General features: G+C 26.8%; 1 protein-coding gene across 1 annotated transcript in view; it reads left to right on the forward strand.

Annotated features, from left to right (window-relative positions):
- Positions 1 to 8426: 8426 nt before the first annotated feature.
- LOC100210871 (ubiquitin carboxyl-terminal hydrolase isozyme L5) overlaps positions 8427 to 25176 on the forward strand; it is a 58414-nt gene continuing 41664 nt past the window's right edge. The window contains exons 1-4 of the mRNA XM_065790769.1: positions 8427 to 8582; positions 8794 to 8857; positions 14384 to 14489; positions 19482 to 19607. Coding sequence (XP_065646841.1) covers positions 8507 to 8582; positions 8794 to 8857; positions 14384 to 14489; positions 19482 to 19607 — 372 coding nt within the window. The 5' untranslated portion in view covers positions 8427 to 8506. The remainder of the gene's footprint in view (positions 8583 to 8793; positions 8858 to 14383; positions 14490 to 19481; positions 19608 to 25176) is intronic.

Genomic DNA, 25176 nt, shown 5'->3' on the forward strand with positions numbered 1-25176 from the left:
CCCCTAAATTTGCAAATGAGCCCCCTAGATACAGCTCTGCTTATATATATATATATATATATATATATATATATATATATATATATATATATATATATATATATATATATATATATAATTTTAATCTCGGCTGGAGTTGGGAGGGGGCGGAGGAGGAGAAAGTGGCGAGGTTAGGAAATATTTTGACAAATTCCCAATTTCGTCATAACACTGAATCAAATTTATTCTTGGTTTACACCCTGTGTGTATATATATATATATATATACATATATATATATATATATATATATATATATATATATATATATATATATATATATATATATATATATATATATATATATATATATATAGTATATATATATATATATATATATATATATATATATATATATATATATTTGTAGTTGTACTGTTTAATTCTGCCGTTATAAATGTTGTATGACCCTGATCCTTTATGGGAGAAACATCCCCATATTCCAACTGATCCTCCTCCGCCTTGTATTCTAGGTACACAAAAACAATCTTTGAACTTTTCACCAGCCAGCCTCTTAAAAATTAATATTGATTTGCAATTTATTACCTAAAAATTGGATTCGTTGTTGAAAATAACTTTGGCCTAGTCTTCTACAGACCAGTGAAGTCTTTCTCTACACCACTTTAATCTTTTTAGGCGATCTTAGACACGCAAAAGTGGTTTTCGAGCAGCGACATAGCAATCTAAGCCTTACTTATTTAGGCATCTTCGTACAGTCCATCTACTAATACTAACATTACCAGGCATATGTGTGAACCCTTCAGCAAGTTCGCGGTAAGAAATTTTAGGGTCTTGTCTAGCCTTTAAATAGAGATAACTTTGGTCTCTTGAAGTTAGCTATAAAGGCCGACCAAGCCTTGGTAAATCTTTGACATCATTATGTAGCTTGTGGCTTTTCAACGTTGTTTGTACACATTTAGGCAAAACATTGCAAATTTGAACTATTTCTCATTGGCTTTTTGTTTCATCTTTTAGCAGACCTACAATTTGCCATCTTACCTTGTCTGAAACAGCTTTTCTGCCCATTTTTGTCTTTTTACTTTACCAAATAATTACCAATGCGAATAACTCAAGATATAAAAATGATAATTTTATTTTATTTTCACAAGAACCTTTATATTGTTATGTTGGAAAGAAATCAACCACCAAATTTTAGATCGCTCAGATGACATTTGGTTAAGATATTTCAACTTAAGTCATTAAATTTTAGTTAACTCTATATTTTTGCTTCATTAGATATACAGGTATATTCTAATTAAATTATTAATTACTCAAGACTGGTTAACCTAACGAGTTCCAATTACCATTTGATAGAGAATCAATTAAGACATTTAATATGTTTTAATTGTATTAACTAGTTGGTTCCTAAGGTAATTGTGAAAAAAACAAAAATTTCACGCAAAGTAGTGACTCTATATTTATGCAACCCACTGTGTATATATATATATATATATATATATATATATATATATATATATATATATATATATATATATATATATATATATATATATATATATATATATATATATATATATATATATGTCATGGCCTACTTTATACACGGCCGGATATGTTGCATAAATAGGCCGAAAATTAGAAGGTCTGTTTTTCAGAGTTTTTTCCGCCAACGACGTCGTGATGATCAAGTTTCCAAATTAGTTGTGAGAACTATGGTAAATAAATGCGCTGTGGTAAATTTTCGAACTGGCTATGAATTTAAAAAACGTGAATCTAGTTCTCTTTTTGCAAGTAAAGCTGTTTTTAGTTTTCCCAAAGATACTAGCTTAGAAGAAAAATGGATTAAATTTGTAAACAGAAAAGATTGGAAACCAAGCAAACATTCAGTTATTTGCATGGATCATTTTGAAGAAAAGTATTTAAAATATGGAAAACGAGTCACTTTAAAACACGAGTTAAAACCTGTTCCATCTATTTATTCTGAAGAAACTTGTATTCCATCTTCTGTAATGCCTAAAGTTTCTAACTTTCGTAAACCACCAACTAAACGAGATTCTACTATCCCAGATGAAATTCATTCATTTCAAGAAATGGATAAAATAAAAAATATTGATATGCTTCATGAATCTAACTCTCCAAATGGATTTAGTTTTCAAAGATATGAAAGTTTTGTTTTATATTATCGTTTGTTTTTTGTAGACTCCACTCCTTTTATTGAATCGATAAGTGTTGATAACAATTTGCATGTAAAACTGCATTATAAAAGTTGTCCACTTCCACTTCCTCATTGGTTTAGAACTATCAACAATTGTAAATTCACAAGTTTATCTATTTTAGATAATTTGGTGTCTTATATGCACAATCTTGTTGAAGGAAACTCCTATTATTTAGTTAATGAACTTTCAAAACTAATCTTTTTTAAATCTAAAGGTCGACCTCAATATTCTTCAAAAGTGTTACGTTTTGCACTAATGCAAAGATATTCATCATCTCAGGCTTATTCGCATCTTCTGGAACAACTTCCTTTACCATCAAAGTCACTATTAAAAAAGTTAGTATCAGGTGGAATTGATTCCATTAAATTATTAAAGTTATTGTTAAATGAGGACAAAATAAGCAATGATTGTGTTATTCTTTTTGATGAAATGTATCTGCAGCAATCTTGTAATTACCACAGTGGTAGATTAACTGGACAAGATAAAGAGGGTAATCTCTACAAAGGAGTAGTTGTCTTTATGATTGTTGGCCTTTAGAAATCAATACCTTATGTAATTAAAGCCATCCCAGAGACAAATATCACTGAAGATTTCATTAAAAATGAAATAGAGGAAAGTTTAAATACATTAAGATCTGCAGGTTTTAACATTCGAGCATTGATTGCAGACAACCATCCAACAAATGTCTCAGCGTATTCAAAATTGCTTAGCATTCACCAAAAATTTCTTTGTGATAGTCATTTTGAGTGGGGACTTTCTCTTGTTAATCGAACAGTAATAAATATTTCGTTAATATCTCAACTCCAAATGCTATTTTATAAATGCATCTGTTATACTTTAAATGTTAAAAATTATATATTTGAAATGAACTGTAAAATATAGTTTTACTTAATATGTGATAATTGTATTACTAATTTAAAATTTAACACAGATGAATTAGCCTAAAAAATATTAAATAAAGAATACTTAATAAACTTAAAACTTTGGAAACGTTAAGCATTACTTTTAAAACTATTTTACATTTTGAAACACAAAAACTTAAAATACTGAAAAACTGGCCTTCTAATTTTCGGCCTATTTATGCAACATATCCGGCCGTGTATAAAGTAGGCCATGATATATATATATATATATGGCCAACCAACGTTATGCCAACCACAAACAATCGTTTAAACACAAAAAATATTCAAAAGAGACTATGCTGTCAAAATATATTTGGGATTTAAAAGAAAAAAATAAAAATTTTAATTTACAATGGTCTATTCTAAAATCTGCCCCTGCCTATAATAACATTTCCAAAAAATGTATGCTATGTTTGCAAGAAAAATTTGAAATAATTACTCATTTAAATCAAGAAAATTTATTAAATAAAAAATCTGAATTAATTTCTAAATGTAGGCACGAAAATTAATACCTCTTAAAAAATTATAAAAACAAATGACCAAATTAAACTATCCCCATTCCAAAGAAAATTATTTCATAATTACTTTCTGTAACTTCCCGTTAACAAAAAAATATAGTAATTAAAAATATTTTATAATAATTTATAACTTCCTGTAAAATATTTTTTTCTATAAATTGAATTTTTTTTGAGATTTAGTAACTCTTCCTGATGATCCAGCAATGGTGAAACTTTAAGTCGAAGATAAAAGTTAGACAAGTGTTTTTTACTAATTTATATATATATATATATATATATATATATATATATATATATATATATATATATATATATATATATATATATATATATATATATATATACATATATATATGTATGTATGTATGTATGTATGTATATGTATATATATATATATACAGGGTTTGTGATGAAGAAAATCGCCAAGCGTGTTATATCACGCTCGAAAAATTATAATATGTTGTCATCGAGCGCAATTATGCGCACTCGGGGTCAGGGCCGCGAGAGCGATCTTGAAATTTGAAAATTGCGGAATTGTATTGAAGAATAAATTCATGGCTAAAATTTTATGCTTTCGTTGTTTTAATATGTATTTAATGCTGTTAACGCTGTTTTAATATTTACGATTAACGGTTTTTATATTTCTTGATATTTTTTAATAATTAATTTTTTTCATAAATTAATTAATAATTATTAAATATATATTTTTTATAATTTCTTATTTAAATAACGCTTTTTTTTATCGTCAAAATATTAGTAGATTATAAAACAAGAATAATTTGAAATTCTTCTACTATTACTTGCAAGTTAAATAACAGATTTTCCCCTCAAACTATTAGTTGTAAGTTGAATAACAGATTTTCCCCTCAACTGTTGCTTTTCTAAATGTCTTTGAATTGTGTGGTTTGTCACAAAGTTTGTCCCGTCAATAAACCGTAAATAATAAAACCGTACGCTTCCCTATTTCTTGTACAAACTTTGCAGTATATTTCAATATTGTATGTAATTCCGTCGGTAATTTTAGTTATAAAGCCTATTATACTCTTCCACTTTCCTTTTCATAAATGTTGACAACTTTACTTTGTTTCCTTTTGGAATATCCTTGATTGCGGACATTCTAAACTGCAGAAACGTTTTTAATTAATTTAAGATAAATACTAGTTAATAAAAAATCTATATTATATACAAAAATGAATTTAAAAAAATCTCCATTATGAAAATTTATTTTTATTATAAACGATGTGTGGTACAAACGATGATGAATATTATTAACAATTAATCAAATAAGCTTGACGTTTTTACAAAACTAAAAATATTCAGAAGCTTCATCACAAGCCCTGTATATATATATATATATATATATATATATATATATATATATATATATATATATATATATATATATATATATATATATATATATATATATATATATATATATATATATTGCTTATTTTTTTATTACTAAAAAAAAATTTTTTTTTACAAAAAATACGTGTAAAATGCATAACATCCCAGCTAATTCAATACGTTGGACTAACATTGGAAATGTTTTTCTTTTTTAACATCTTCATTTCCAAAATGGTTGCAAGCAACTACTATTACAGAAAGGATGAAATTTATAGAGCAAGATAACGAATAAAAGAAAAAATAATAGATTGTGAATTATATGAATCAGGAAAACAAGATGAAGCAAGTGAAAATAAAAGTTTAAGGAAAAAAACTAAACAAATAAGAATTTTTGGAGCACTTAGAAACAGTCATAGTAAAAGGATTAGACTTTATTAAATGATGAGTAACACAAGAATGAATTTTAATAGATGGCACAAGAGACGCAGGCTCTTTAGAGCAGTGTCCATTGTAGTATTTATGAAAAATAGAAAGAGAAGCAACATTGCGATAATGTTATCATGGTTGGAGGTTGGCTGCAAGAGCAGGTCAGCTGCAAGAGCAGGTCAAGGTGCAAAAACATTTCACCTTTGCACCTTATCTAAAAGAGAAAGGGCATCACTACAAGATCCACCCAAGATATGGCGAAAGTGTTCCACACAAGGACGGATTTAGGATTTATAGAGATAAGATATTTATGGAGATGTTTCCATTGATGTATGCTTATAAACTTAAAAACATATTCTAAGTTGACAACATATTCAAAGGTTGAATTTTAGCACAATTGTTATAAGCAAAAGGTCTTTGCACACTACCAATTTGGCATTTATACTTCAAGGGTTGTTTATTGTAAACACTTATTTTTTTCTATGTTTTATTTATTTTTTTGTATAAAGCTAATTTAAAAAAGGTTCATAAGTTTGGAAGCTTTAATACAATATAATAAGTTGTGATACTTCTGTTCTGAACAAGAATAATTTATTAAACATCATATGAATTAAAATATCAACTAGTTTTTTAACCTCTTATTCTTTACATAAAAATTGGCTTAAATGTAGAAATTTAAGGAGCTTTTTCACCTAATTTAAAAGACTCAAAAAACCATGTTGCATATTCAAAGCGCATTATTGCTGAGTGCAAGGAATATCAGAACTAAACGCAAAATAAAGCAGATTTAGTTAAGAACACTAAAATCTATCAACATTTGCCCAAAAACTACCCTTAAAAAAAAACACAGAACTTCAAAAACATACATCTACAATATTTTTGTAAAAGTTGAGCAAAGAACATTATGTAACCCAACCAATCCGCAAATATATCAAATAGCAAGAGAAAATATTAACTTTAGGAATAAAATAGTCAATGCATACATTAGTTTAAAAATAATTTTATAAGGAGAACATTATTTCTTATAACAGATCATAAGCATAAGCGATCAACTTAATAAACATAAAATGATAAAAGTTTGCCTTAATTTACATAAATAGGAATATTTGTAGATATTATTATCTACTAGATAATAATTTATATTAAAAACTAACCTTCTCATGTCTCTTTTTTAAATATTTTGTGTTGATATATTTGCCCTGGCTTTAGTTTATGACTAAAAATTTAAACATCAATTCTTGAGGTTTAACTATCTAATCATTTCTAAAAGCATCAAGGGTAAACAGCCTAACTCACCATAATCAAAATAAAAGCACATTATTAATTTGCATCTTTTTAATTTTATGAATAATTTTTATTTAAACACAGAAACAATCTTTTGCTTGAAATATAATGTATAAATATCAAAAAAGAAATTAAAATGAAATAATATCAATAAGAAATTACGCAAGTCAATTTTTTATCAGATAACTTGTAGCGCAAAAATAATTTTTATGGAAGATTTTATACCTTTTTGTCGCACTGCAACTATTACTCCCAGCTAGAATACCAAATAATTAAATAATTCTAAACTATATACAATAATTTTTATTATTTAATCTAATAAACTCTAACTGTAACTATAACTCTCAGCTAGAATACCAAATATATAAATAATTCTAAACGATAACTAATAAATAAAAAAATATAAACAAATAATCTATAATATAACATTGAGATAATAACAAAATCACAAAAAATTATCTCAGTAATAACATTGTTGTTGTTGCTGAATTATCACGGTACTATATTTCCCGGTTTTCGCTTTTAAACTTTTCGCTTTAACGTTCTTTCGCTTTAAAACTTTTTGCTCTAATGTTCTTTCGCTTTTAAACTTTTCGCTCTGATGTCCCACGACCAATAAAACCCTATCAAGCAAATTTGCTTTATTTTTTAAACATTTGGGGCCCGTCCGGAAACCAAAACACTTACCTGTTAAAATTCCGTTCCCGTAAGCCCAGACAAAAACCATACGGTACCCGTCTGTTGTTGGCTGGGCACCTTCAATAGTTTTTAGTTTTTCATTATTTATCATACATTAAATAAGAATAAAAAAACATATATCCATTGAGTAACTAGTTTGAGTTAAAGATAAGGTCAATAACTTGCCGACCTTATATACCGTTATTTACATAACTTATTATAACTAGGTCGGAAAGTTATACTAAGTTATTTATATAACTTGCCGACCTAGGTTACCGCAGCCTTTCCTAGGCCTTATAGGGTTAGGTATTAAATTTTCTAGGCTTTATAGGGTTAGGTATTAAAAAGCTCATATTTTAAATAATAACATTGAGGTTTTCTTTCACTTTTGGTGTATGAGCTGATTACATTGGAGTAGTCAAAGAAATCAGCTAAGACGATTTAGGCAATAAATTTTACATCTTTAAACCACTTTCAAATTTTTTTAATTTGCGACTACGTTGCCAAGAGTATTGGTTTTTCTATGTAATTCGAAAGTAATAGTTTTCAAATCAAACTACTACTTTAGAAGTAAAAATAAAAAGTTTAAATATAGTAGAATATTTATATATAGTGCACAAGCACCGCGGGGACCAATAATTTTTGAAAAATTATCATGAATAAAAAAAAGTATTTAATAAGCAAAAATAAGAACAATTTTATAAAACCAGATAATTTTTGTCTCCGCAGATTTTTAAATGTTCCAGGAGCCATGTTATAGGCGGACAACAACAGAAATTGATATTTACTTTTATTAGGACCAAAAAATCTTCTATTAAATCTAATAGTTAAATAGACGATTTCAGAAAAAAAAAATCGGAAATGAAATAAATACAAATTTTTTTATTTTTGACTTTTTGAAAAATTTAGAAGCAAATGGAAAATTTGCTTATTGATCTGTTTACGTTTATCGTCAACCGTTTGATATAAACAAGCGCGGTAAGATACTAAAATGTTGATGGTAAATTTACTTTTTTAACTCGTTTTTTTTTTCGTGAAATTTATCAATTAATTTGAGGTTTGTTAAAAATTAGGCTGTTAGAATAAATAGAAATAAACGACTTTTCTAATTTAGTCAGATTATTTATTAATAAATGGGATCTTCTCACGGGGATTGGTGTCTCATTGAAAGTGATCCTGGTGTCTTTACTGAGCTAATTAGAGGATTTGGTAAGTAAAAATAAACAACTTAAGTTCAAATAACCCAAGTTTAAAGGTATAATAACACAAATGTCTGTAAAGAAATTGTTTTAAGATGATAAGTTAAGTTTTAATGGTTGATTGCACTCAAGTAACAATACCTTGTTTGTACTTTTTTTGTCACAAAAGTTTAAAATAGAATTTTGTCTATATCTTTATAAAATAATCTCTTTTATAACAGGCTGTAGTGGAGTTCAGGTGGAAGAACTGTGGTCTTTGGACAGCGATATTCTAGAAACACTAAGGTAAATTGTATAAATTTAAATTATGAGTATCAAATATATGTAATGTCAATTTCAATAATCATTTTACATTATAATATTTATGCTTTGAGTGAAATAAATTTTTACTCATATAATTTTTCATACTAAGTTTTTTTGGCTCTTATCGATAGATTTTTTAAATTCATGGTTTCTCTAACTTACCTGTAGGTAGGTTAATTTGTAAAATTAGGTTATGTAAGTTAATATATAGATACATTTACTTACATAATCTAATCTTACAAATTCTTTCAGTTATCTTTACAAAAATTTATCATATAAATTGTTGCTTTTAGTGTTAATAATAATGTAACTTAATATTTTTAGTTTGACTACGTAGCAGGGCTGGACTGGAAACTCATATAGGCCCGGGAAATATCCATGACATAGGCCATATTAGTATATTATTTGTTTATAAATATGTTTATTAAAATAATTTAAAAGATTTTTTTTTTAATAATTGCAGCAAAAATTAAATTTAAGTATCTAAGGTTATAGTTTTACAAATAGAACAATTAGGCATAATAAATGAGCCTATTAACCTGTTAATACAAATAAAAACTGCTTTTTTTTTAAAAAAAACATATTTTTTGTTTTAAATATAGAAATAATTAAAAAGTTACAGTTGTATGCCAAAATATCAAATCAATTTTTAATTCACATAACCACTATATAATGAAAAACAACACCCCAGATTCCAAAATAAAACTGCAATTGCATTGTTAAAAGCAAGCAAGTGTCCTAATTGTGTCAATGGTAGAATTTTAGCCACGATGATGTGCTTCAGAAACGCTGTTAGCTAACCACTTTGACCACGTAGCCAATGTAGTTCAATACAATTAAACTTACTTTGGGCAGATGTAAACTGCATACAGCTGTGTTCTAGAACACCTCATATATCAATTACTTTATTATTGTCAATGTTATTTAGAATATCTTTTTCACACGCCATAAGCATAAATGCTTCCAAATATTTTTGACATATGTGTGTGTATATATATATATAAATATATATATATATATATATATATATATATATATATATATATATATATATATATATATATATATTATATATTGGCAGGAATGGTGGGTGATTTGACTCTATGCGTGACCAAGCATTCAATATTTAGTTGCAACCTTATCAAAGATCTTAAAAGCTGACCAAGCATTTGATATTTAGTTGCAACCTTATCAAATATCTAAAAAGCTGTAGTCGATTGTTGCAACTAAATATTAAATACTTGTTCAAGCATAGAGTGGGATTGCCCGCCATTCCTGCTGAGGCCTGTGTATATATAAATATACATATATATTTTTTTTGCATTTGCTCTTGATTTGTTGGTTATTTTGCAGTATTACTCTTGTTTAATCCAAAAAACATACTATGGCGAATAACCTCTTTTACTATTTTTCTGCCATTTTTCTAAAAATTACAAAAAAATAAATCAAATTTAGTTATTTACAAGTAAATAAAGTCTAACTTTAATTTTTCTTTGGTATGAACTTAAATTACACAGTGAACTGATAAATAACAAAAACATTTTTTTTGCCATGTTTTTTTTACTGCCTGCCAAAGCCCAAATTCGATATTAGTGTTATAGTTATATGTCGTTTTAATGATCATTATTTAATTGTTTATAAGTTAAAAATATGTATATCTGGAGTGAATTTTTAAAAGTTGCTAAGTTGCAAAACTAATTTTTTTTGTGTGTGTTTCACTAAATATACTGAAATTTTATTATCCAAACTAAATATACTGAAATCTTAAATCTATTTAAGTATTAGATCTAATAATAGACTCTTAGTCCTAATAATAGATAGAAAAAAAGTTTATGTTAATGTGCACTTATAAGACTTTTTAAAATTTACTCTTCATATACTAATTTTTTCTTATAGATTTGATTTTTATTTACTGCCAGGGTAGTAATTGTAACAAATTTTTTGCAAGATTTAATTGATTTAGCAGAATTTTATTTTCCTAAATGCTCCTACCTTGTTTAATAGCCTTCTAATTTATTGAGTGTGGAAGTAAATCATGAAATCTTTAATCTTTAAATACAGTTACTACTGGCATTTTTCTTGGAAGAAATTACAACAAAAAGACCTAAATATTATCGAAAGAACAATATGTATCACTATAAAACTTGGTGGTTAGTATTTTACCCCTATTCATCTGAGTAGCCTAAATAAATTGCTTAAGATGCTTATCATTTACCTAAACTATTTCACAGGATCATGTTTAGTTAGTAGAGGAGAATTGACCTATAGCCTATCTTGAAATGATCTTGAAAAACTATTAGGTCATATGTACCACTACCACATGCACTCCTCATTGTTGGGTCAACATGTAGTACTGGATTTTTTGGTCCTATGTGAAGATTTAGGTCTGGAGGTAATACAATCAGAATACAATTTTTAACTTAAAATTATTGAAAAATATACCCACTGGTTTTGCTAGTGGAAGAGCACTTAATTAATTTTCAAGAGGTAATAATCAACAATATGTTAGGTGGTCAAAAGTAATGCTACAAACTCTTTAAAAATATTAAAACTAAAAAAGCTAAAACCTAATTTTTATGAAGTTTAATGCAGCCCTGTAAGTCTTTTAAGTGGTTATAGGTAAAATAAGGAATGCCCCTTGCTCACCTATATTTTTAGTCAATAATTTGGAATCAATATTATAGTAGAAACAATCTCAATGTTTAAAAGCTTGCTATAAAAAGTATGAGAATACAAATGTTGCAATACAACGAGGAATGCAATAATAACAATAATTCAATAATAACAGCAACACATGCAATAACAATAAAATGCAATATAATAAATTTTTAATTTAATATCATTTACACAAAGACAGTTAATGTATTACTTCAAGTTTGTAGTATGCTATAAATGATGCAGTTTGGTTTGCTGTTCATATTTCAAACCAATTAAAATTAGTATTTTAAACAGGATATTTTTACAGGGTTTCTCGCCTCATTTTGACATTCTATCACCTCATTTCGACATTGTATCATTCAATTTTGACAATGTATCACTGTGAGTATTAATCATTTTAAGTTACCATAATTATTATTTTTAATTGCTTTATTCATTATTTTTATTGACCAGATTAACTATTTTTAATTGCCAAAAAAAATATCGTTTTGGGAGATATCCCAACAATAATAAATTATCATTAAGCTATAAATTGTTATCATAATTTTTTTTTATCTAAAAAACAAAAATATTTTTATTATACAAAGTATTTGTCATTTCAATACAATTAGAGTTCATAGTAAAAGTTTAAATATCATTTTCAATATTTATAAACAGCAATGCCAAATCAAATAATCATCAATGAAAATCCTTCAAGGGTAATTGAATCTTATTTAAATTGAAATTCACCACTTTTGGATTAAAACAAACTACATCTATTCAATTATTAAAAATATAAAAATGATTTGCCGATAGAATGGTGATTGAAACAAAAAATTAACTGAAGAATCCAGGTACTAATCAAAATTTGGATTGATGATGATTGTGGAATAACTATTAATAAAGTTAAGACTTTTTGAATAAAGTTATTTTGAATAAAGTTACCATTTCAGTTAGTCATTGTACTATAGCAAGATACATTGGTAGTTTTAATTATTCTTTTAAACATGTTCACAATATTCCAGAGAAAAGAAATTCTGTAGGCGTTATCGATGAAAGAGCTACTTATGCAAAAAGATTCATGAACATTTTGTCTTCTGTGAATGACAATAAAATATTCTTTATTGATGAAGTAGGATTAAGTCTTTCAACGCGAATTAGAAGAGTACGTTCTTTAGCTGGAAAGCAGGCCATGCAATTAGTGACCAATATATGGTCAAGAAATATTTATGTCTGTTGTGTGATGAACAAAAATTTAATACAGAAAGATTTTACATTTTATTTATCTAGTATTAGCATAATTAGCTGTTAATGAAGTTGTTGAGCTATTATAATTTTAGACAATGTTGGTAAGAATGAAATAGTGCTGGGCATTTTTTGATGTTTTTATCTCCATATTCTCCCTTTTTAAATCCAATTAAACATATGCTTTCTGAATGGAGACAGTTTATCAGAAGATGTTTGTTTAGAACTAAAGAAGAGCTACTTGAAAGTATACAAAGTGGTGTGTTGAATATCACTAGCTAACTGTAATAATTTTTTTGGGCACATGCTTATGTATATGATTCCGTGTTCAAGAAGATAACAAATTATTGATGAATAAACTTACTTTTGTATTTTTTATTTTAAATAAGTTAATACTTACAATTACAATATTTTATGTATGATAACTTTTAGTTTAAACTTTAGTTTGCATACTAACTAAAAAATTATATTAATCTAATGAACATAGAAAGAATCTAACTGTTTTATTTGTATATAATTAGAGTATTGTTAGTGCTGTTGAAATTGAATTCAAAGCAGTTTGAAATCTACTGCAACAATGTCCAGATTTAATGAAACATTGTCAAATCTGCTGATACAATATCAAAATTGAATGATACTATGTCAAAGTGAGGTGGAAAACCCTGTAATGAATAATTTAGCCAGTGTGTACATTTAAAAATTATTGTTAAGTGATTACATGCTTTTGTTATAATACTGGCCAGAGAAATCTATAATAGTGCTTATTGGTGGTCACAACTGTTCAATAACATTTTAAATTATTTTTGTATTAGATTAAATTTATTTTAGAGTTTTGTTTTCTAAACTGTTTTTATTTTATTTTTTTCAAGAAAGTAAAAATGTAGCATATTTCAGGCCTTGTTTTATACATAAAAATACTTAACACATTAGCTTAATGTGAATTTGACTATTAAATTAAAATATTAAGTTTAAAAAAAATTAGCGAGTAACAAATAAAAAACACAACTTTTTGTTTGTTTGTTTGTTTTGTTATTCACCTCCTCAAGGCCGAAGGCCACTACAGATGAGGAGGCTACTTAATAGTGGTTATAACCCTTTCTCAACTCTATAACTCCAAAACACGAACCTTGACAAACAAGGCCGCTGCCCAGAGAAACAAGTTGAAACTTATTGAAACAAACTTATTGAAAAAATAAAAACTGTATTTTATTACTTTACCAGCGATTTTGTTGTGTAAGCTAATTCTATTTTATATTTCTAATTACAGATTATTTAAATGTTACATTGCTGCGCTTTCACTTGCCTTATAAAAAAAAGTTTGACATGTTTTGTGCAACACAAATTCTATGCCTTGACATGCATAACATCTACACGTTTACAAAGAATTTTATTTTTTTGTAAAAGAAATAAAGACTAAGGAAAACCGAAAAAAGAATTATGACAAAATTAAGCTAAAAATTAAAATTTAATTACTGCATAATAATCAGTAAGTTGCATGCTGCTTAATGCTTTAAAACAAGGCCTTATATTTATAAATTATATTTATAACTGTTATAAATGCTTGCAAAAAATTTGATAAAGCTTTACTAATATTAATTGTTTCATAAAATTTTTTCATTTTATTAGTCCTGTTCATGGTTTAATATTCTTGTTTAAATGGAGATCAGGAGAAGAAGCAGATGGAGCCATTGTGCGTGACAGTCGAATAGATGAGATATTCTTTGCAAAGCAGGTGGTTTTTCTTTTTTTAGAAAGTATGTTCTGGTGGTTTTTCTTTTTTTAGAAAGTATGTATGATTTATAAAAAAATAATGTTCTTTAAATTAAAAACAACTAGCACAATAATAATGGTGGCACTCACAGTTTCTTCACTCCCAGAAGAATTTTAGAATAGTTTTTATTTTTTGAAATGAATATTTGGGCTATCAGTAGTTACACCTTAAAAACTACTACTAAGATTGTTACAATGTAACTGATAGTTTAGCCTGAAGCACTAAAGCTTTTGTATAGTCAACTTAGTATGATTTTTTTCTTAGTTATATTTGTCTGTAAAATTTATTAGTTTACCTCTTTTTTGGTTTCTTAATCCTTGATTGGTTTTAGTTGATACTTTTAAAATGGATGATTTAAATCACTAAAAATTTTATGTGCATCTTCTCATTTATACTTTGCATACACATTAGCATAAAAAGAAAAAAGCATCCTTAATAACTTCTTAAAAACTACATAAATAGTTATTAAGACAACTTCTTTGCAAAATCTGATATAAAATGACTATAAGGTTTTCTATCTGATTAGATTTAGAATTAAATTGATGTGCTAATTTATCAGATGTTATGCAGAAGCTATGTTGCTTTACCAGTGGAAATTTTTTTAAAAATAAGTTCTAGACAATATCGTTGGCCTTTTGCCAAGCAGTATTTTATTTTTTGTTTTTCTTATTACACCAAGTCACTGTCAATCATCTTTCTCTGAACTTTTGTCTCTGCTTTAGAATTAAGTTTTCCTTCAAGATACTACAGTTTTCTCACTTTTTGTTTTAATTTTGGTTTCACGATTGCACATTTATTTATACTACTTACACATCTATAAAATATAATATATGGTGTTAATACTTTTTTGCAATAATACACTTTAATAACAGTTTAGTTAGATCAACATCTGATAGATGTTAATCATTAAATCGACATATGATAGATGTTAATCATAAGGTCAACATCTGATAGATGTTAATCAACATTAAATCTAAATCTTATCAGAAGGAAAACTATCAATGTTAAAAAAAGCATTATCAAATTTTGACTTCAGATTGAAAAACCCAGTTATAGCTGTAGAAGTAGCCAAATATATTTTAGATAGAAGTGAGTTGTAAAGTTCATGGGTTGTATCATGAATTTTAACTTCATCAAGATATTGAAGAATTTGCTAGTTTAACTGTTGGCTTTTTGAGTATAAGGAGTTACAACACCAAGAATTGAGATGGTTGCAAATTTGTCTAATTACCAGATAATGTAAAATGTATTGTAAGGACCCTAAACTAAGTACATATTGTTTGAATTGTTTTACATTCAAAATACAAACATTTTAAAATTGTTTTTATTTTGTCAAAAAAAAAAACATTTCAAAATTGTTTGTAGGTATATTAAATCATTTTGGTAAAGGTAAGAAACAGATCACTGAGGCCTATTTTTGAGAAAACAGGGAAACATAACAATGAATATTGCATCAAACTGCAAGGGAAATATCAGTTTTAGGCATAAAAAATAATGGTCTAATGACAATTGTAGAAATATGGGGAAAATGTGGGCTTTATGAGGTGCAATAATAAATGCCACAAATCGAGTCAAAAAAAAAATTAAAAGAACTTTTAAATACAAGTAACATGCAGAAGCATAAATTTCTAAAGAAGCTGCTGGTTTGAAATAGAGGAACTATGTATTTCTAAACCGAGAGCAACTGTCAGCTGTCCCTTATGTTTGAATAGTCAGATATTATATTTAAGCAAGATTACGCCAAAGTTTAAAACTGGAAGAGGTTTTGGTTTGCTTACATCAACTTGAGAAGATTAAAGTGGTAGTTGGTTTTCTTTTAGTCTTGTAGACATGTGTAAACATAGGAATAACAAACTTATTTTTAAATTGCTAATTAGGTTAAAGATGAGATTTTTTAGATCACATTTTTCAATTTTTTCAAATTATAGTACATATTCTATTTATGGAAATAATCAATTTTGGGTTTTTCTGACAAATTGTTTATATGACTTTTAAGGTGTATTTAATTGTAACTGTTGAATTTGTAAAATTTAATTTAACTTAATTGTAACTGTTGGATTTGTAAAATTTAATTCATAAAAATATAATTTTTATGTTTTTTTTGTTTGTTTGTTTTTGTTAATTTAATTCAGCTCCCCAAGGCAGAGAAGGCCACTACAGACGAGGAAGCAACTTAGTTGTGGTTATAACCCTCTCTCAACTCAATAACTCTGAAACATGAACCTTGACAAACTAAGCCACTGCACAGAGAAACATGTTGAGCGCGGTACTACCAGGGGCGTGGTGGGGATCAAACTCTGAACCTCTAACTTATGAAGCGAGTGCTCTACCATTACAACACTACCATGTTAATATAATATAAATATAGTTTAAGACTTTGATTTACATGCATTTATATCATTTAATAAATCAAAAGTAGTAATAGCAATAATAGTAATTTAACAAAACTTTGATTTTTAAATTTTCTCTATTATTTACATAATAATAATAGGTGCTACACACAAAAAGATAAATGTGTTTTGATTAGATTCTACTAATACAAATGCATTTTACACACTATAAAATATATATATATATATATATATATATATATATATATATATATATATATATATATATATATATATGTATATATATATATATATATATATATATATATATATATATATATATATAAGCCCATATCAGGATTGGAAAAAATAAGGTCGACAAATTATTGCTGACCTTATTTTTCATATGATATATATGACAATATATATATCATATATATATCATATATATGTATATATATATCATATATATATCATATATATATGACAGATTTTACAAAAAAACAAATATTTACAGGGACATTAGCATTATTGGGAATATTTTTATGTACCCGTTAATTTTTGCCGCTGCTAAATACTAAACTTATCTACTAAGAAGAAAAAAAACAATCCTAGAGAATGGAAACAAAATTGTATGGAATTATCAAGTTTAATTAAATAAACTAGGAAATTTAATAATTAAAAAAAGTAAATAAAAAGTTTTTTTTTTTATATAAAATTTTTATACAAAGTTTGTATTCTTTTTTTAGAGTCGTTGAAAAAAATATTATCTTTTATAACGATTTAGCAACAATTGAAAGTTTTGATATGCAATTTATTAATGATTTTTATCAGTCCATATAATTAAGAAACTAATTTGCTATGTACGCTAGAACTATGAAAAACTTTTTTAATTTTTTTTTTGTTTATTTGTTTTGTACGTCTTTTTGCTTTTAAAAATGTTTTTGCTATATTCGACATTTTTTTCTCAATACTTATATAAAAGGAAAATAAGAAAACAAATTATTTATTTGTAAAATATATTATTGGATTGATAATTTTTGTAATAACGGAATAAGTTAAATAAAAGTATAACATGGTTTCTTTAATAAATGTATTTACTGCATTTGATGCATGTCTGAAATTGTTTCTTTTATAATGCCTAATTTCCAATGTTAATACGAATTACTAGAGATAATGAACATAACAATTGCTCTGTTTAAAAAAAATGTATTTAAAAACTTAAAAAAAAGTTTTAAATAGGCTCCTAAACATTTTGTTAAAAAAGTTCAGTAAAGTAACAATGCAATAGCCCACAAGCTTTTGGAGCATCGTCAGTAACAATAGTTCATCAGGAAATAAACTATCTGGTTTAAATGCACAATTTGGATAATCCTACAAAAGTGCAGAATATTTCAATGGGGTATTAAAAACAACCGAATATTTTATATTTAAATATTAGTATTAATGACTTATTATTTTTTTATGTGAAAAAGTTGTTTAGATAAAAAAATTTTTTTACAAAGAATTAGCAATTAGTTTTCTCGCTTTCCTGTGCATTGATAAAAACAGTAAAGTTAAGCAAAAACATTTGAAAAATAAATTTAAAAGTTATCCATGTTTCTAGCGCAAATTATAAAGTATTTCCTTAATATACTGACTGAAAAAAGTTGCGAAAAAATTGTATATCAAAAAGCATTTTTATTTTCGTTATATTCTTATCTACTTTTTTCCTCGACTAGTATCAATTTTGGTAGTGGAAAACAACAAATGCCCTAAAAATTAGAAAACAAAAACAGTAAAATATTTAAGTATATTTTTTTTTTGACAACAATTTTTATTTTTTAGTATTCCATTTTTGTAGCTTATTTTATTTAGATTTTCTATTTTTGTCTTTGGTTCTTTTCTTTGAGTATTGCTGTTTTATTCTCTTAAGTTTCTTAAAGTTTTATTTTGCCACTTCTTAAAATGTTTACTATATAAAACGTGTTCAAATAGTCTTTAAAAATTACTTTAAGTGCGGTTTGACTGCACGCGCTTCCCAGGAAGACTTGACATCGTTTTTTTGTATAAAAAATGTCTTCGTAAGCAACTTTTATAGAGAGCCAAAAATACATCATCAACTATCAAATAGCTTGACTTGCAACAGAATGCTGCTAGATCAACTGAGGGTTTGGTTAGGGTCAGCATCAAGGTCAGGCTTAGGGTTAGGGTTATGGCAAGGTTTAAGTATGGTTATATTACTGTAATTAATTGTTTTTGTAAATAGATGAAAAAAAAATTAAATATAATATAATATATAATAAGTATAAATATAATATATAATAAATAAATAAATATAACAAAAATAAGTATTAAAAAAATATTTTTATAATAAAATAAGAAATTTAAATATTTATAGATAAATAGAAATTTAAAAAATTACTTAAATATGATAAAAATAGTAGGAAAAAAAACTGTTATGGTAATAAATGCGTAACCCGTAAACGCCGACTAGGAGTGTTTATATATATATACACACATACACACTTTAAAAAATATTTATAATATTTTTTTTTTCTCTCCCAACACACTTATTTCTACTCAATCAATATACTCACACTTTTAAATTAGATTACATTTTTTGTTCATCTTTTAATCATAGGTTATAAACAATGCATGTGCTACTCAAGCCATTATCAGTATACTACTGAACTGCAACCATCCTGATTTACAACTCGGAGAAACATTATCAGCTTTTAAAGAATTTTCAAAACAGTTTGATCCTGCAGTGAGATTTTTGTTTATAATTTTAAATTTATAACTTTTTTTTGTTTTGTTATTTATTTGTTATTTACAGTATTTAAGCATAAAATAAAATAAATTTTGAATTAATGTTATAAAAAAAAACCTTATGCAAAAAAAGTACCTACCCAAGTTTATTTGTTTTGGTGTTTCTAGCTAAAATAATTTTTTTTTTTTTTAAGTATATATATATATATATATATATATATATATATATATATATATATATATATATATATATATATATATTAGGGAGATATGACAATTTTTAAAGACCCTATCCCCATGTTATTTTTTGTGGAGTTTTAATGCAAAGATCAAGAAAAATCCAATGGCAAGTAAATCCATTTTGCACAATGGAAGCACATTTCCATTTGCACAATGGAAGTAAATCCTGTAGAACTTTAATTGCACGTTCAGCGCAAATGTTTGACCTTTGAGTTGGGATTGGAGTCGGCTCAACCGACCAAAAAGTCCTTAAAGTCTTTATTGCCTTTGAGTGATCTTTGCAAACGGCTGCCAAATTATTGTAGTTATCCTGATTATAAACCTGACCAGAAAACCAGATGTCACTCCACGTGCCACTAATAAAATCACATGATGACTGACCTTCGGCTGACTGTCGAAATTCTGGAAGTAAAATATAAGCTAGCAAAGCATAGATTGCTCGGCTATTCCATCTTGCATTGCTTATATTTGGCAAAGTTCTGAAATTTACTTGAGGGAAGCATCCTGTTTTCTTAAACTATCTGTAACAAGTGATCAAGTGATGAAGGAAAGCCATATCATCTCTCCAAACAATTTCTTCTTCTTCCTTCAGAGCATCTCCAGAATTGTCAAAAGATGCTTTCAGTTGCTGGTACTCTTCTGTTATTCTGCTAATGAACCAATAATTGAGATTAGGCGAGGTTGTTGCTGCTTCAAAATAGTCATTCATCACATGTTTTAGTTATGTATCAAGAAGATGATGCTGGCATCCAATATAAAGAGGTTTGTCTAATACAAGCTTAAGTGATTCTTAAAATCTTCCGATAAATCATTTGATTCTTTTTAAATAACTGGTTCATTATCTACTTCAATTTGCAATGAAGTTATACAACTATTTTTGAGTATTGTTGAAGGTTCTCCAACTTTATTGGACATAGTCGTAGAGATAGTTGAAGCTTCAGGGTTAAAATCTTCAAGATCTTCATCAGGTTTTTTATTAGCAACATATTTTACAATGCTCATGAATTTTTTAATTTTTTCAAATTTTTTATCTTTCTTGGACTTTCTTTTTCTGTACTCATACCCAGACAAATTTTTTCTCAAATTTGAAATATTATGTGACATGAGGCAAATTATTTTTTATTCGCAAGATAAAATTTTTTCTATAATTGAAAAAAAAAAATTGAACAAAGTTATCAAGAAACATTGTTAAAATTCTGAAAGTAGATAAAACAAAACAAAACTTACTGATTTTTAAAAATTGCTTAAATTGAGTCAACTTATCGTTTAATAGCAAAAAATATGAACTTTTAAACTTCTTTATAAAAAAAATTGCGCAACTTTTCGAAATGACTCTTTTCAAAATGAGTGGAAATAACGCACAAATGGTAATGACAAATTAAAATAAAACCCCAACAGATTTTCCTGTATTTGCAGAGCTTGTATCAGAAATTATTAACTTAATTGCAGGCCATAGCTTATATTCATCAAGCACAGTTTTTATTCCATTGAATATTGTTTCACCTTTTCCATTGATCAGTGCAAGAACTGCTAGTTTAACTTCTCTATTTTTCTTTTTTAGAACTACAACCTGGTACTCTGTATTCTTTATGTGCTTCCCATCAAAGTGCAAGCTCCAGTTTTCGTTTTTTAGAGTTTCAATAAAATGGTCTTTTAATTTTTCTCCTGCTTTCATTGTAGATTTGTAAACACCACTTTGACTTGGAGTTGGAATAGAAATTCCATCTTTTGCAAGAGTTTTGCAGACTGTGTGTGCCTTTCTTGAACTCAGTTGTGCTTTTGTCACCAAATTTATTGCATAATCAGTTTTTTGTCTTTTACATGTTGTTGGAGCCTCTGAATCTTGAGAACCACTGTCAGAATCTTGTTTTACTTCTTCAGTGCTAAAATGTTCTTCATCTTCACTGCTTAAATCATCCTTAGTATCTTGACTGACTTTTTGCTTAATCAACTTTAGTTTTCTAGGATGAACTCCATGTGTATCTTCAATTGTGGTGCAGTTGCCAGCTCTACCATTTGTTGACATCTGAAGATTATAGAAGGCTTTATCTTCCTGGCACAACCATTCTCCATTTTCATCAATTACGTTGAACAAGTGGGTAAAGTCTTGCGTTCCTGGTTTTCTGCTGTCTTTTTCATACTTGTTTAGTACATTCTCAATTTTTCTTTCCACTGTAGATTTGCCTTTTTGAATAGGAAGACTCAGTTTTTTCCATAAGATTTTTACTTCTTTGACCACTATCACAACTCTCTCCTGTCTACTTTTCACATTTGCAGCCAAACACTTAAATCTGTCCAGGATATGCTGCTCTGTTGGCATTTTGTTCATTTGATCAAGACTGTCAACAATCTTTGCATACTTTCTTGAATTCTTGGCTGTTTCAAACCTCCCCAAATTTGATTCCCATAGTTTCTTATTCAAATCTGAAGGAAGACTATTTTTAGATATCTTGACTATAGTCTTGTCGAATTATAATTTGAGTGTAAATTTAATTATCTACAAATAAACAAATCTTATGAGTTTAGGTTATCAAAAGTAGTTCATAAAATATCAAAAGTCAGGTGATGATAACAAATATAATATGAAAGATTATGTAATAAGAATGCATGCATTTAGCAAAATCACACCAGCAATAAACTTAAGCTGTGATACCTTAAACTGTACTGTAACTAAAAATAGATACACTATGAGTCATAAAAAAACATGCCACTGAACTTATTGCAATAACTTTGCTCATTGTGAACCGATTTTAAAAATGGTGTCTTCTATATATATATATATATATATATATATATATATATATATATATATATATACATATATATATATATGTATATATATATATATATATATATATATATATATATATACATATATATATATATATATATATATATATATATATATATATATATATATATATATATATATATATATATATATATATATATATAAACATTTATTACTATTTTTAACTATTTTTTTAAGAAAAATAACAAAAAAATGTTTTTATTATTGCAACAATTACTGCATGAATTCTTCACAAAATACTTTAAATGCAATTCTTTATGTTTAATTTTAGTTCCTCATCATTATGCCACACATGTTTAGTGACTCTTTTTTTCTGGGTTAAAATTTTCTGCCTAATTTTCTGCTATAAAAGTTCCCAGTTGTTCTCTATTGGGTTTAATTAATTTAATTGGGTTAATAATTTTATTGGGTTTAATTAATTTAAAAAATTGCCTAGCCACATTAAAACAGCAATATTTTTTTTCTAAATATTTTGTCACAAACTTAGCTGTATGGCATGGGGTAGAATCATGCATAATGATGCATTTGGATGAATCAGGAAACCAATCTTGTATCTGAGGAGTTAATATTTAACAAATTCTTGTATCTGAGAAGTTAATATTTAGCTAATTCTTGCATCTAAAAGAAGAAGACTTATCAATATTTTGAATTGGGATTCATCTGTGAAACACACCTGAAAAAAATTAATATATAATATATTAAATACTCTTTTGAACGTCTTAATAAATAACATTGTTAAAACAAACAATTAAGCATTTACTTATATTTTCTTAATCTTCAGCAGACATATGTTGGTGTTGTTTAGCTCACTTTAAGCGCATTGATTTCATTGCTAGAGTAAGTTTCGCTTTTTGGAAATCTGCAACCCCAGTTCTAGTATACAACATTTTGTAGTTCTGTTAGAAATCATTACACTTACTTCTTGTATGATTTGAGTAAGTATTTATGTAATTTTTTAGTTTTTAACACGAATGTTACAAATTGTTTGTTCGTCTCTATGAGTAGTAATGCATGGTCTTCCACATTTTACACCTTTGGTACTTGTAGGGTAAATTTCTTACCAAGTTTAGAATTGATTACTGTCATCGCAGAAACAACTAAATTTTCAATCTTTCTTTGTGAGCAATTCAAAATTTATTTTACAAAGCAGATATTTCTGAAATCATTTTTTAATGATATATCTTTAGACTTTCTCATTTTTAGACACTAAAATTCAAGATTTTTATGTTAAAATCTGAACTTTCAAATCACAGTCACATAAACGTAAAACAAAAAAAAATTATTTGCGAGTTTTTGTGCATATAACAATTTTGGATAGAAAATGTGTTTTTTGTAATGTATGTGTATATATAAAATAAAGTCTTACCTGAATTTAGTTTTCCAGTTTGTATTTTACGGTTTGACAAATCAATGAACATGAAAACATTTAGCATTAAATTGACAACAAAAAAAAACGCATTGATAGCTGACCATTCTTTCAAATATAGACATTTGCTTAAAAATTTGAAAACCAAACTACTTTCCATGTTGAATTGTGAGAAGAAAGGTTTCCCAAGTTCAAATGTTTCATCTCTAGGGCATTTTATCTTCTGCATTCTCCTCCAACTTATCATCTGCCAGTGCAAGGATAGCATCTCTTTCTGTAAAACCATGAAACTACAAATGGTTTTTAATGTTTTTGATAGTTATATTTGATTCTGTTTTGCTAAACTCTGTATACAGTATCTTATCCTTGATTGCATTCAAATACTTTTTTTCTGCTTTTTTTTTTTTTGAATTTCTTTTGTTTACTTCTTGTCTTTAATGACACACATTAAAGCTTTTCTCCCCCCCCCCCCCCTTTTAATCATTCTAAAAATGAAACATCAGCAAAGTCTCTTAATGCGATTTTTTGCTTGACAAAATGACATTTTTGATAGCTGTTACAGTTATAAATTTATTCATAGCCAGCTTTATCCTTCATTCAGCTTTAGCCTTCAATCAGCTTTAGCCTTCATTCAGCTTTAGCTTTCATTCAGCTTTTTAGCCTTCATTGTTCCACTGCAAGTATTTTACTCCTAGTATTAATATTAGAATTTTGCTAGTCCAAAATTTACATACATTATTATATATAAAGAGAAAGGGGAAGGAGGAGAGAGGGTCTCCAACTAAAAAGATCTAATATTTTATGCACATAGATTCTTTATAGCACTACCAACACTTTTGCAGACTCTTAGCTCGTGACTTCCAACAAGAATGTTCAAAGTTCTTGACTTCCAAAAAGTATAAAATTATTTTCTTGACAAAACAATTTCATACTTTTTAAAACTTTTGAATCTGCTTGAAACCTCTTTCCTTGCTTAAAACAAAACAAAAAAACTTTAATAACATATTTTGAAATATATCTTTTTTATTATTATTATTTTTATTATTAATTAATTTATTTCAAATTTAAAACATTTAAATAAATATTTCCTCAAAGTTTCCTCCTTAACAAAAATTGATTTTAATGTGTCATACAATGTGCAAATAGCTT

This window comes from Hydra vulgaris, chromosome 02, assembly GCF_038396675.1.
Source record: "Hydra vulgaris chromosome 02, alternate assembly HydraT2T_AEP".
NCBI lineage: Eukaryota > Metazoa > Cnidaria > Hydrozoa > Anthoathecata > Hydridae > Hydra > Hydra vulgaris.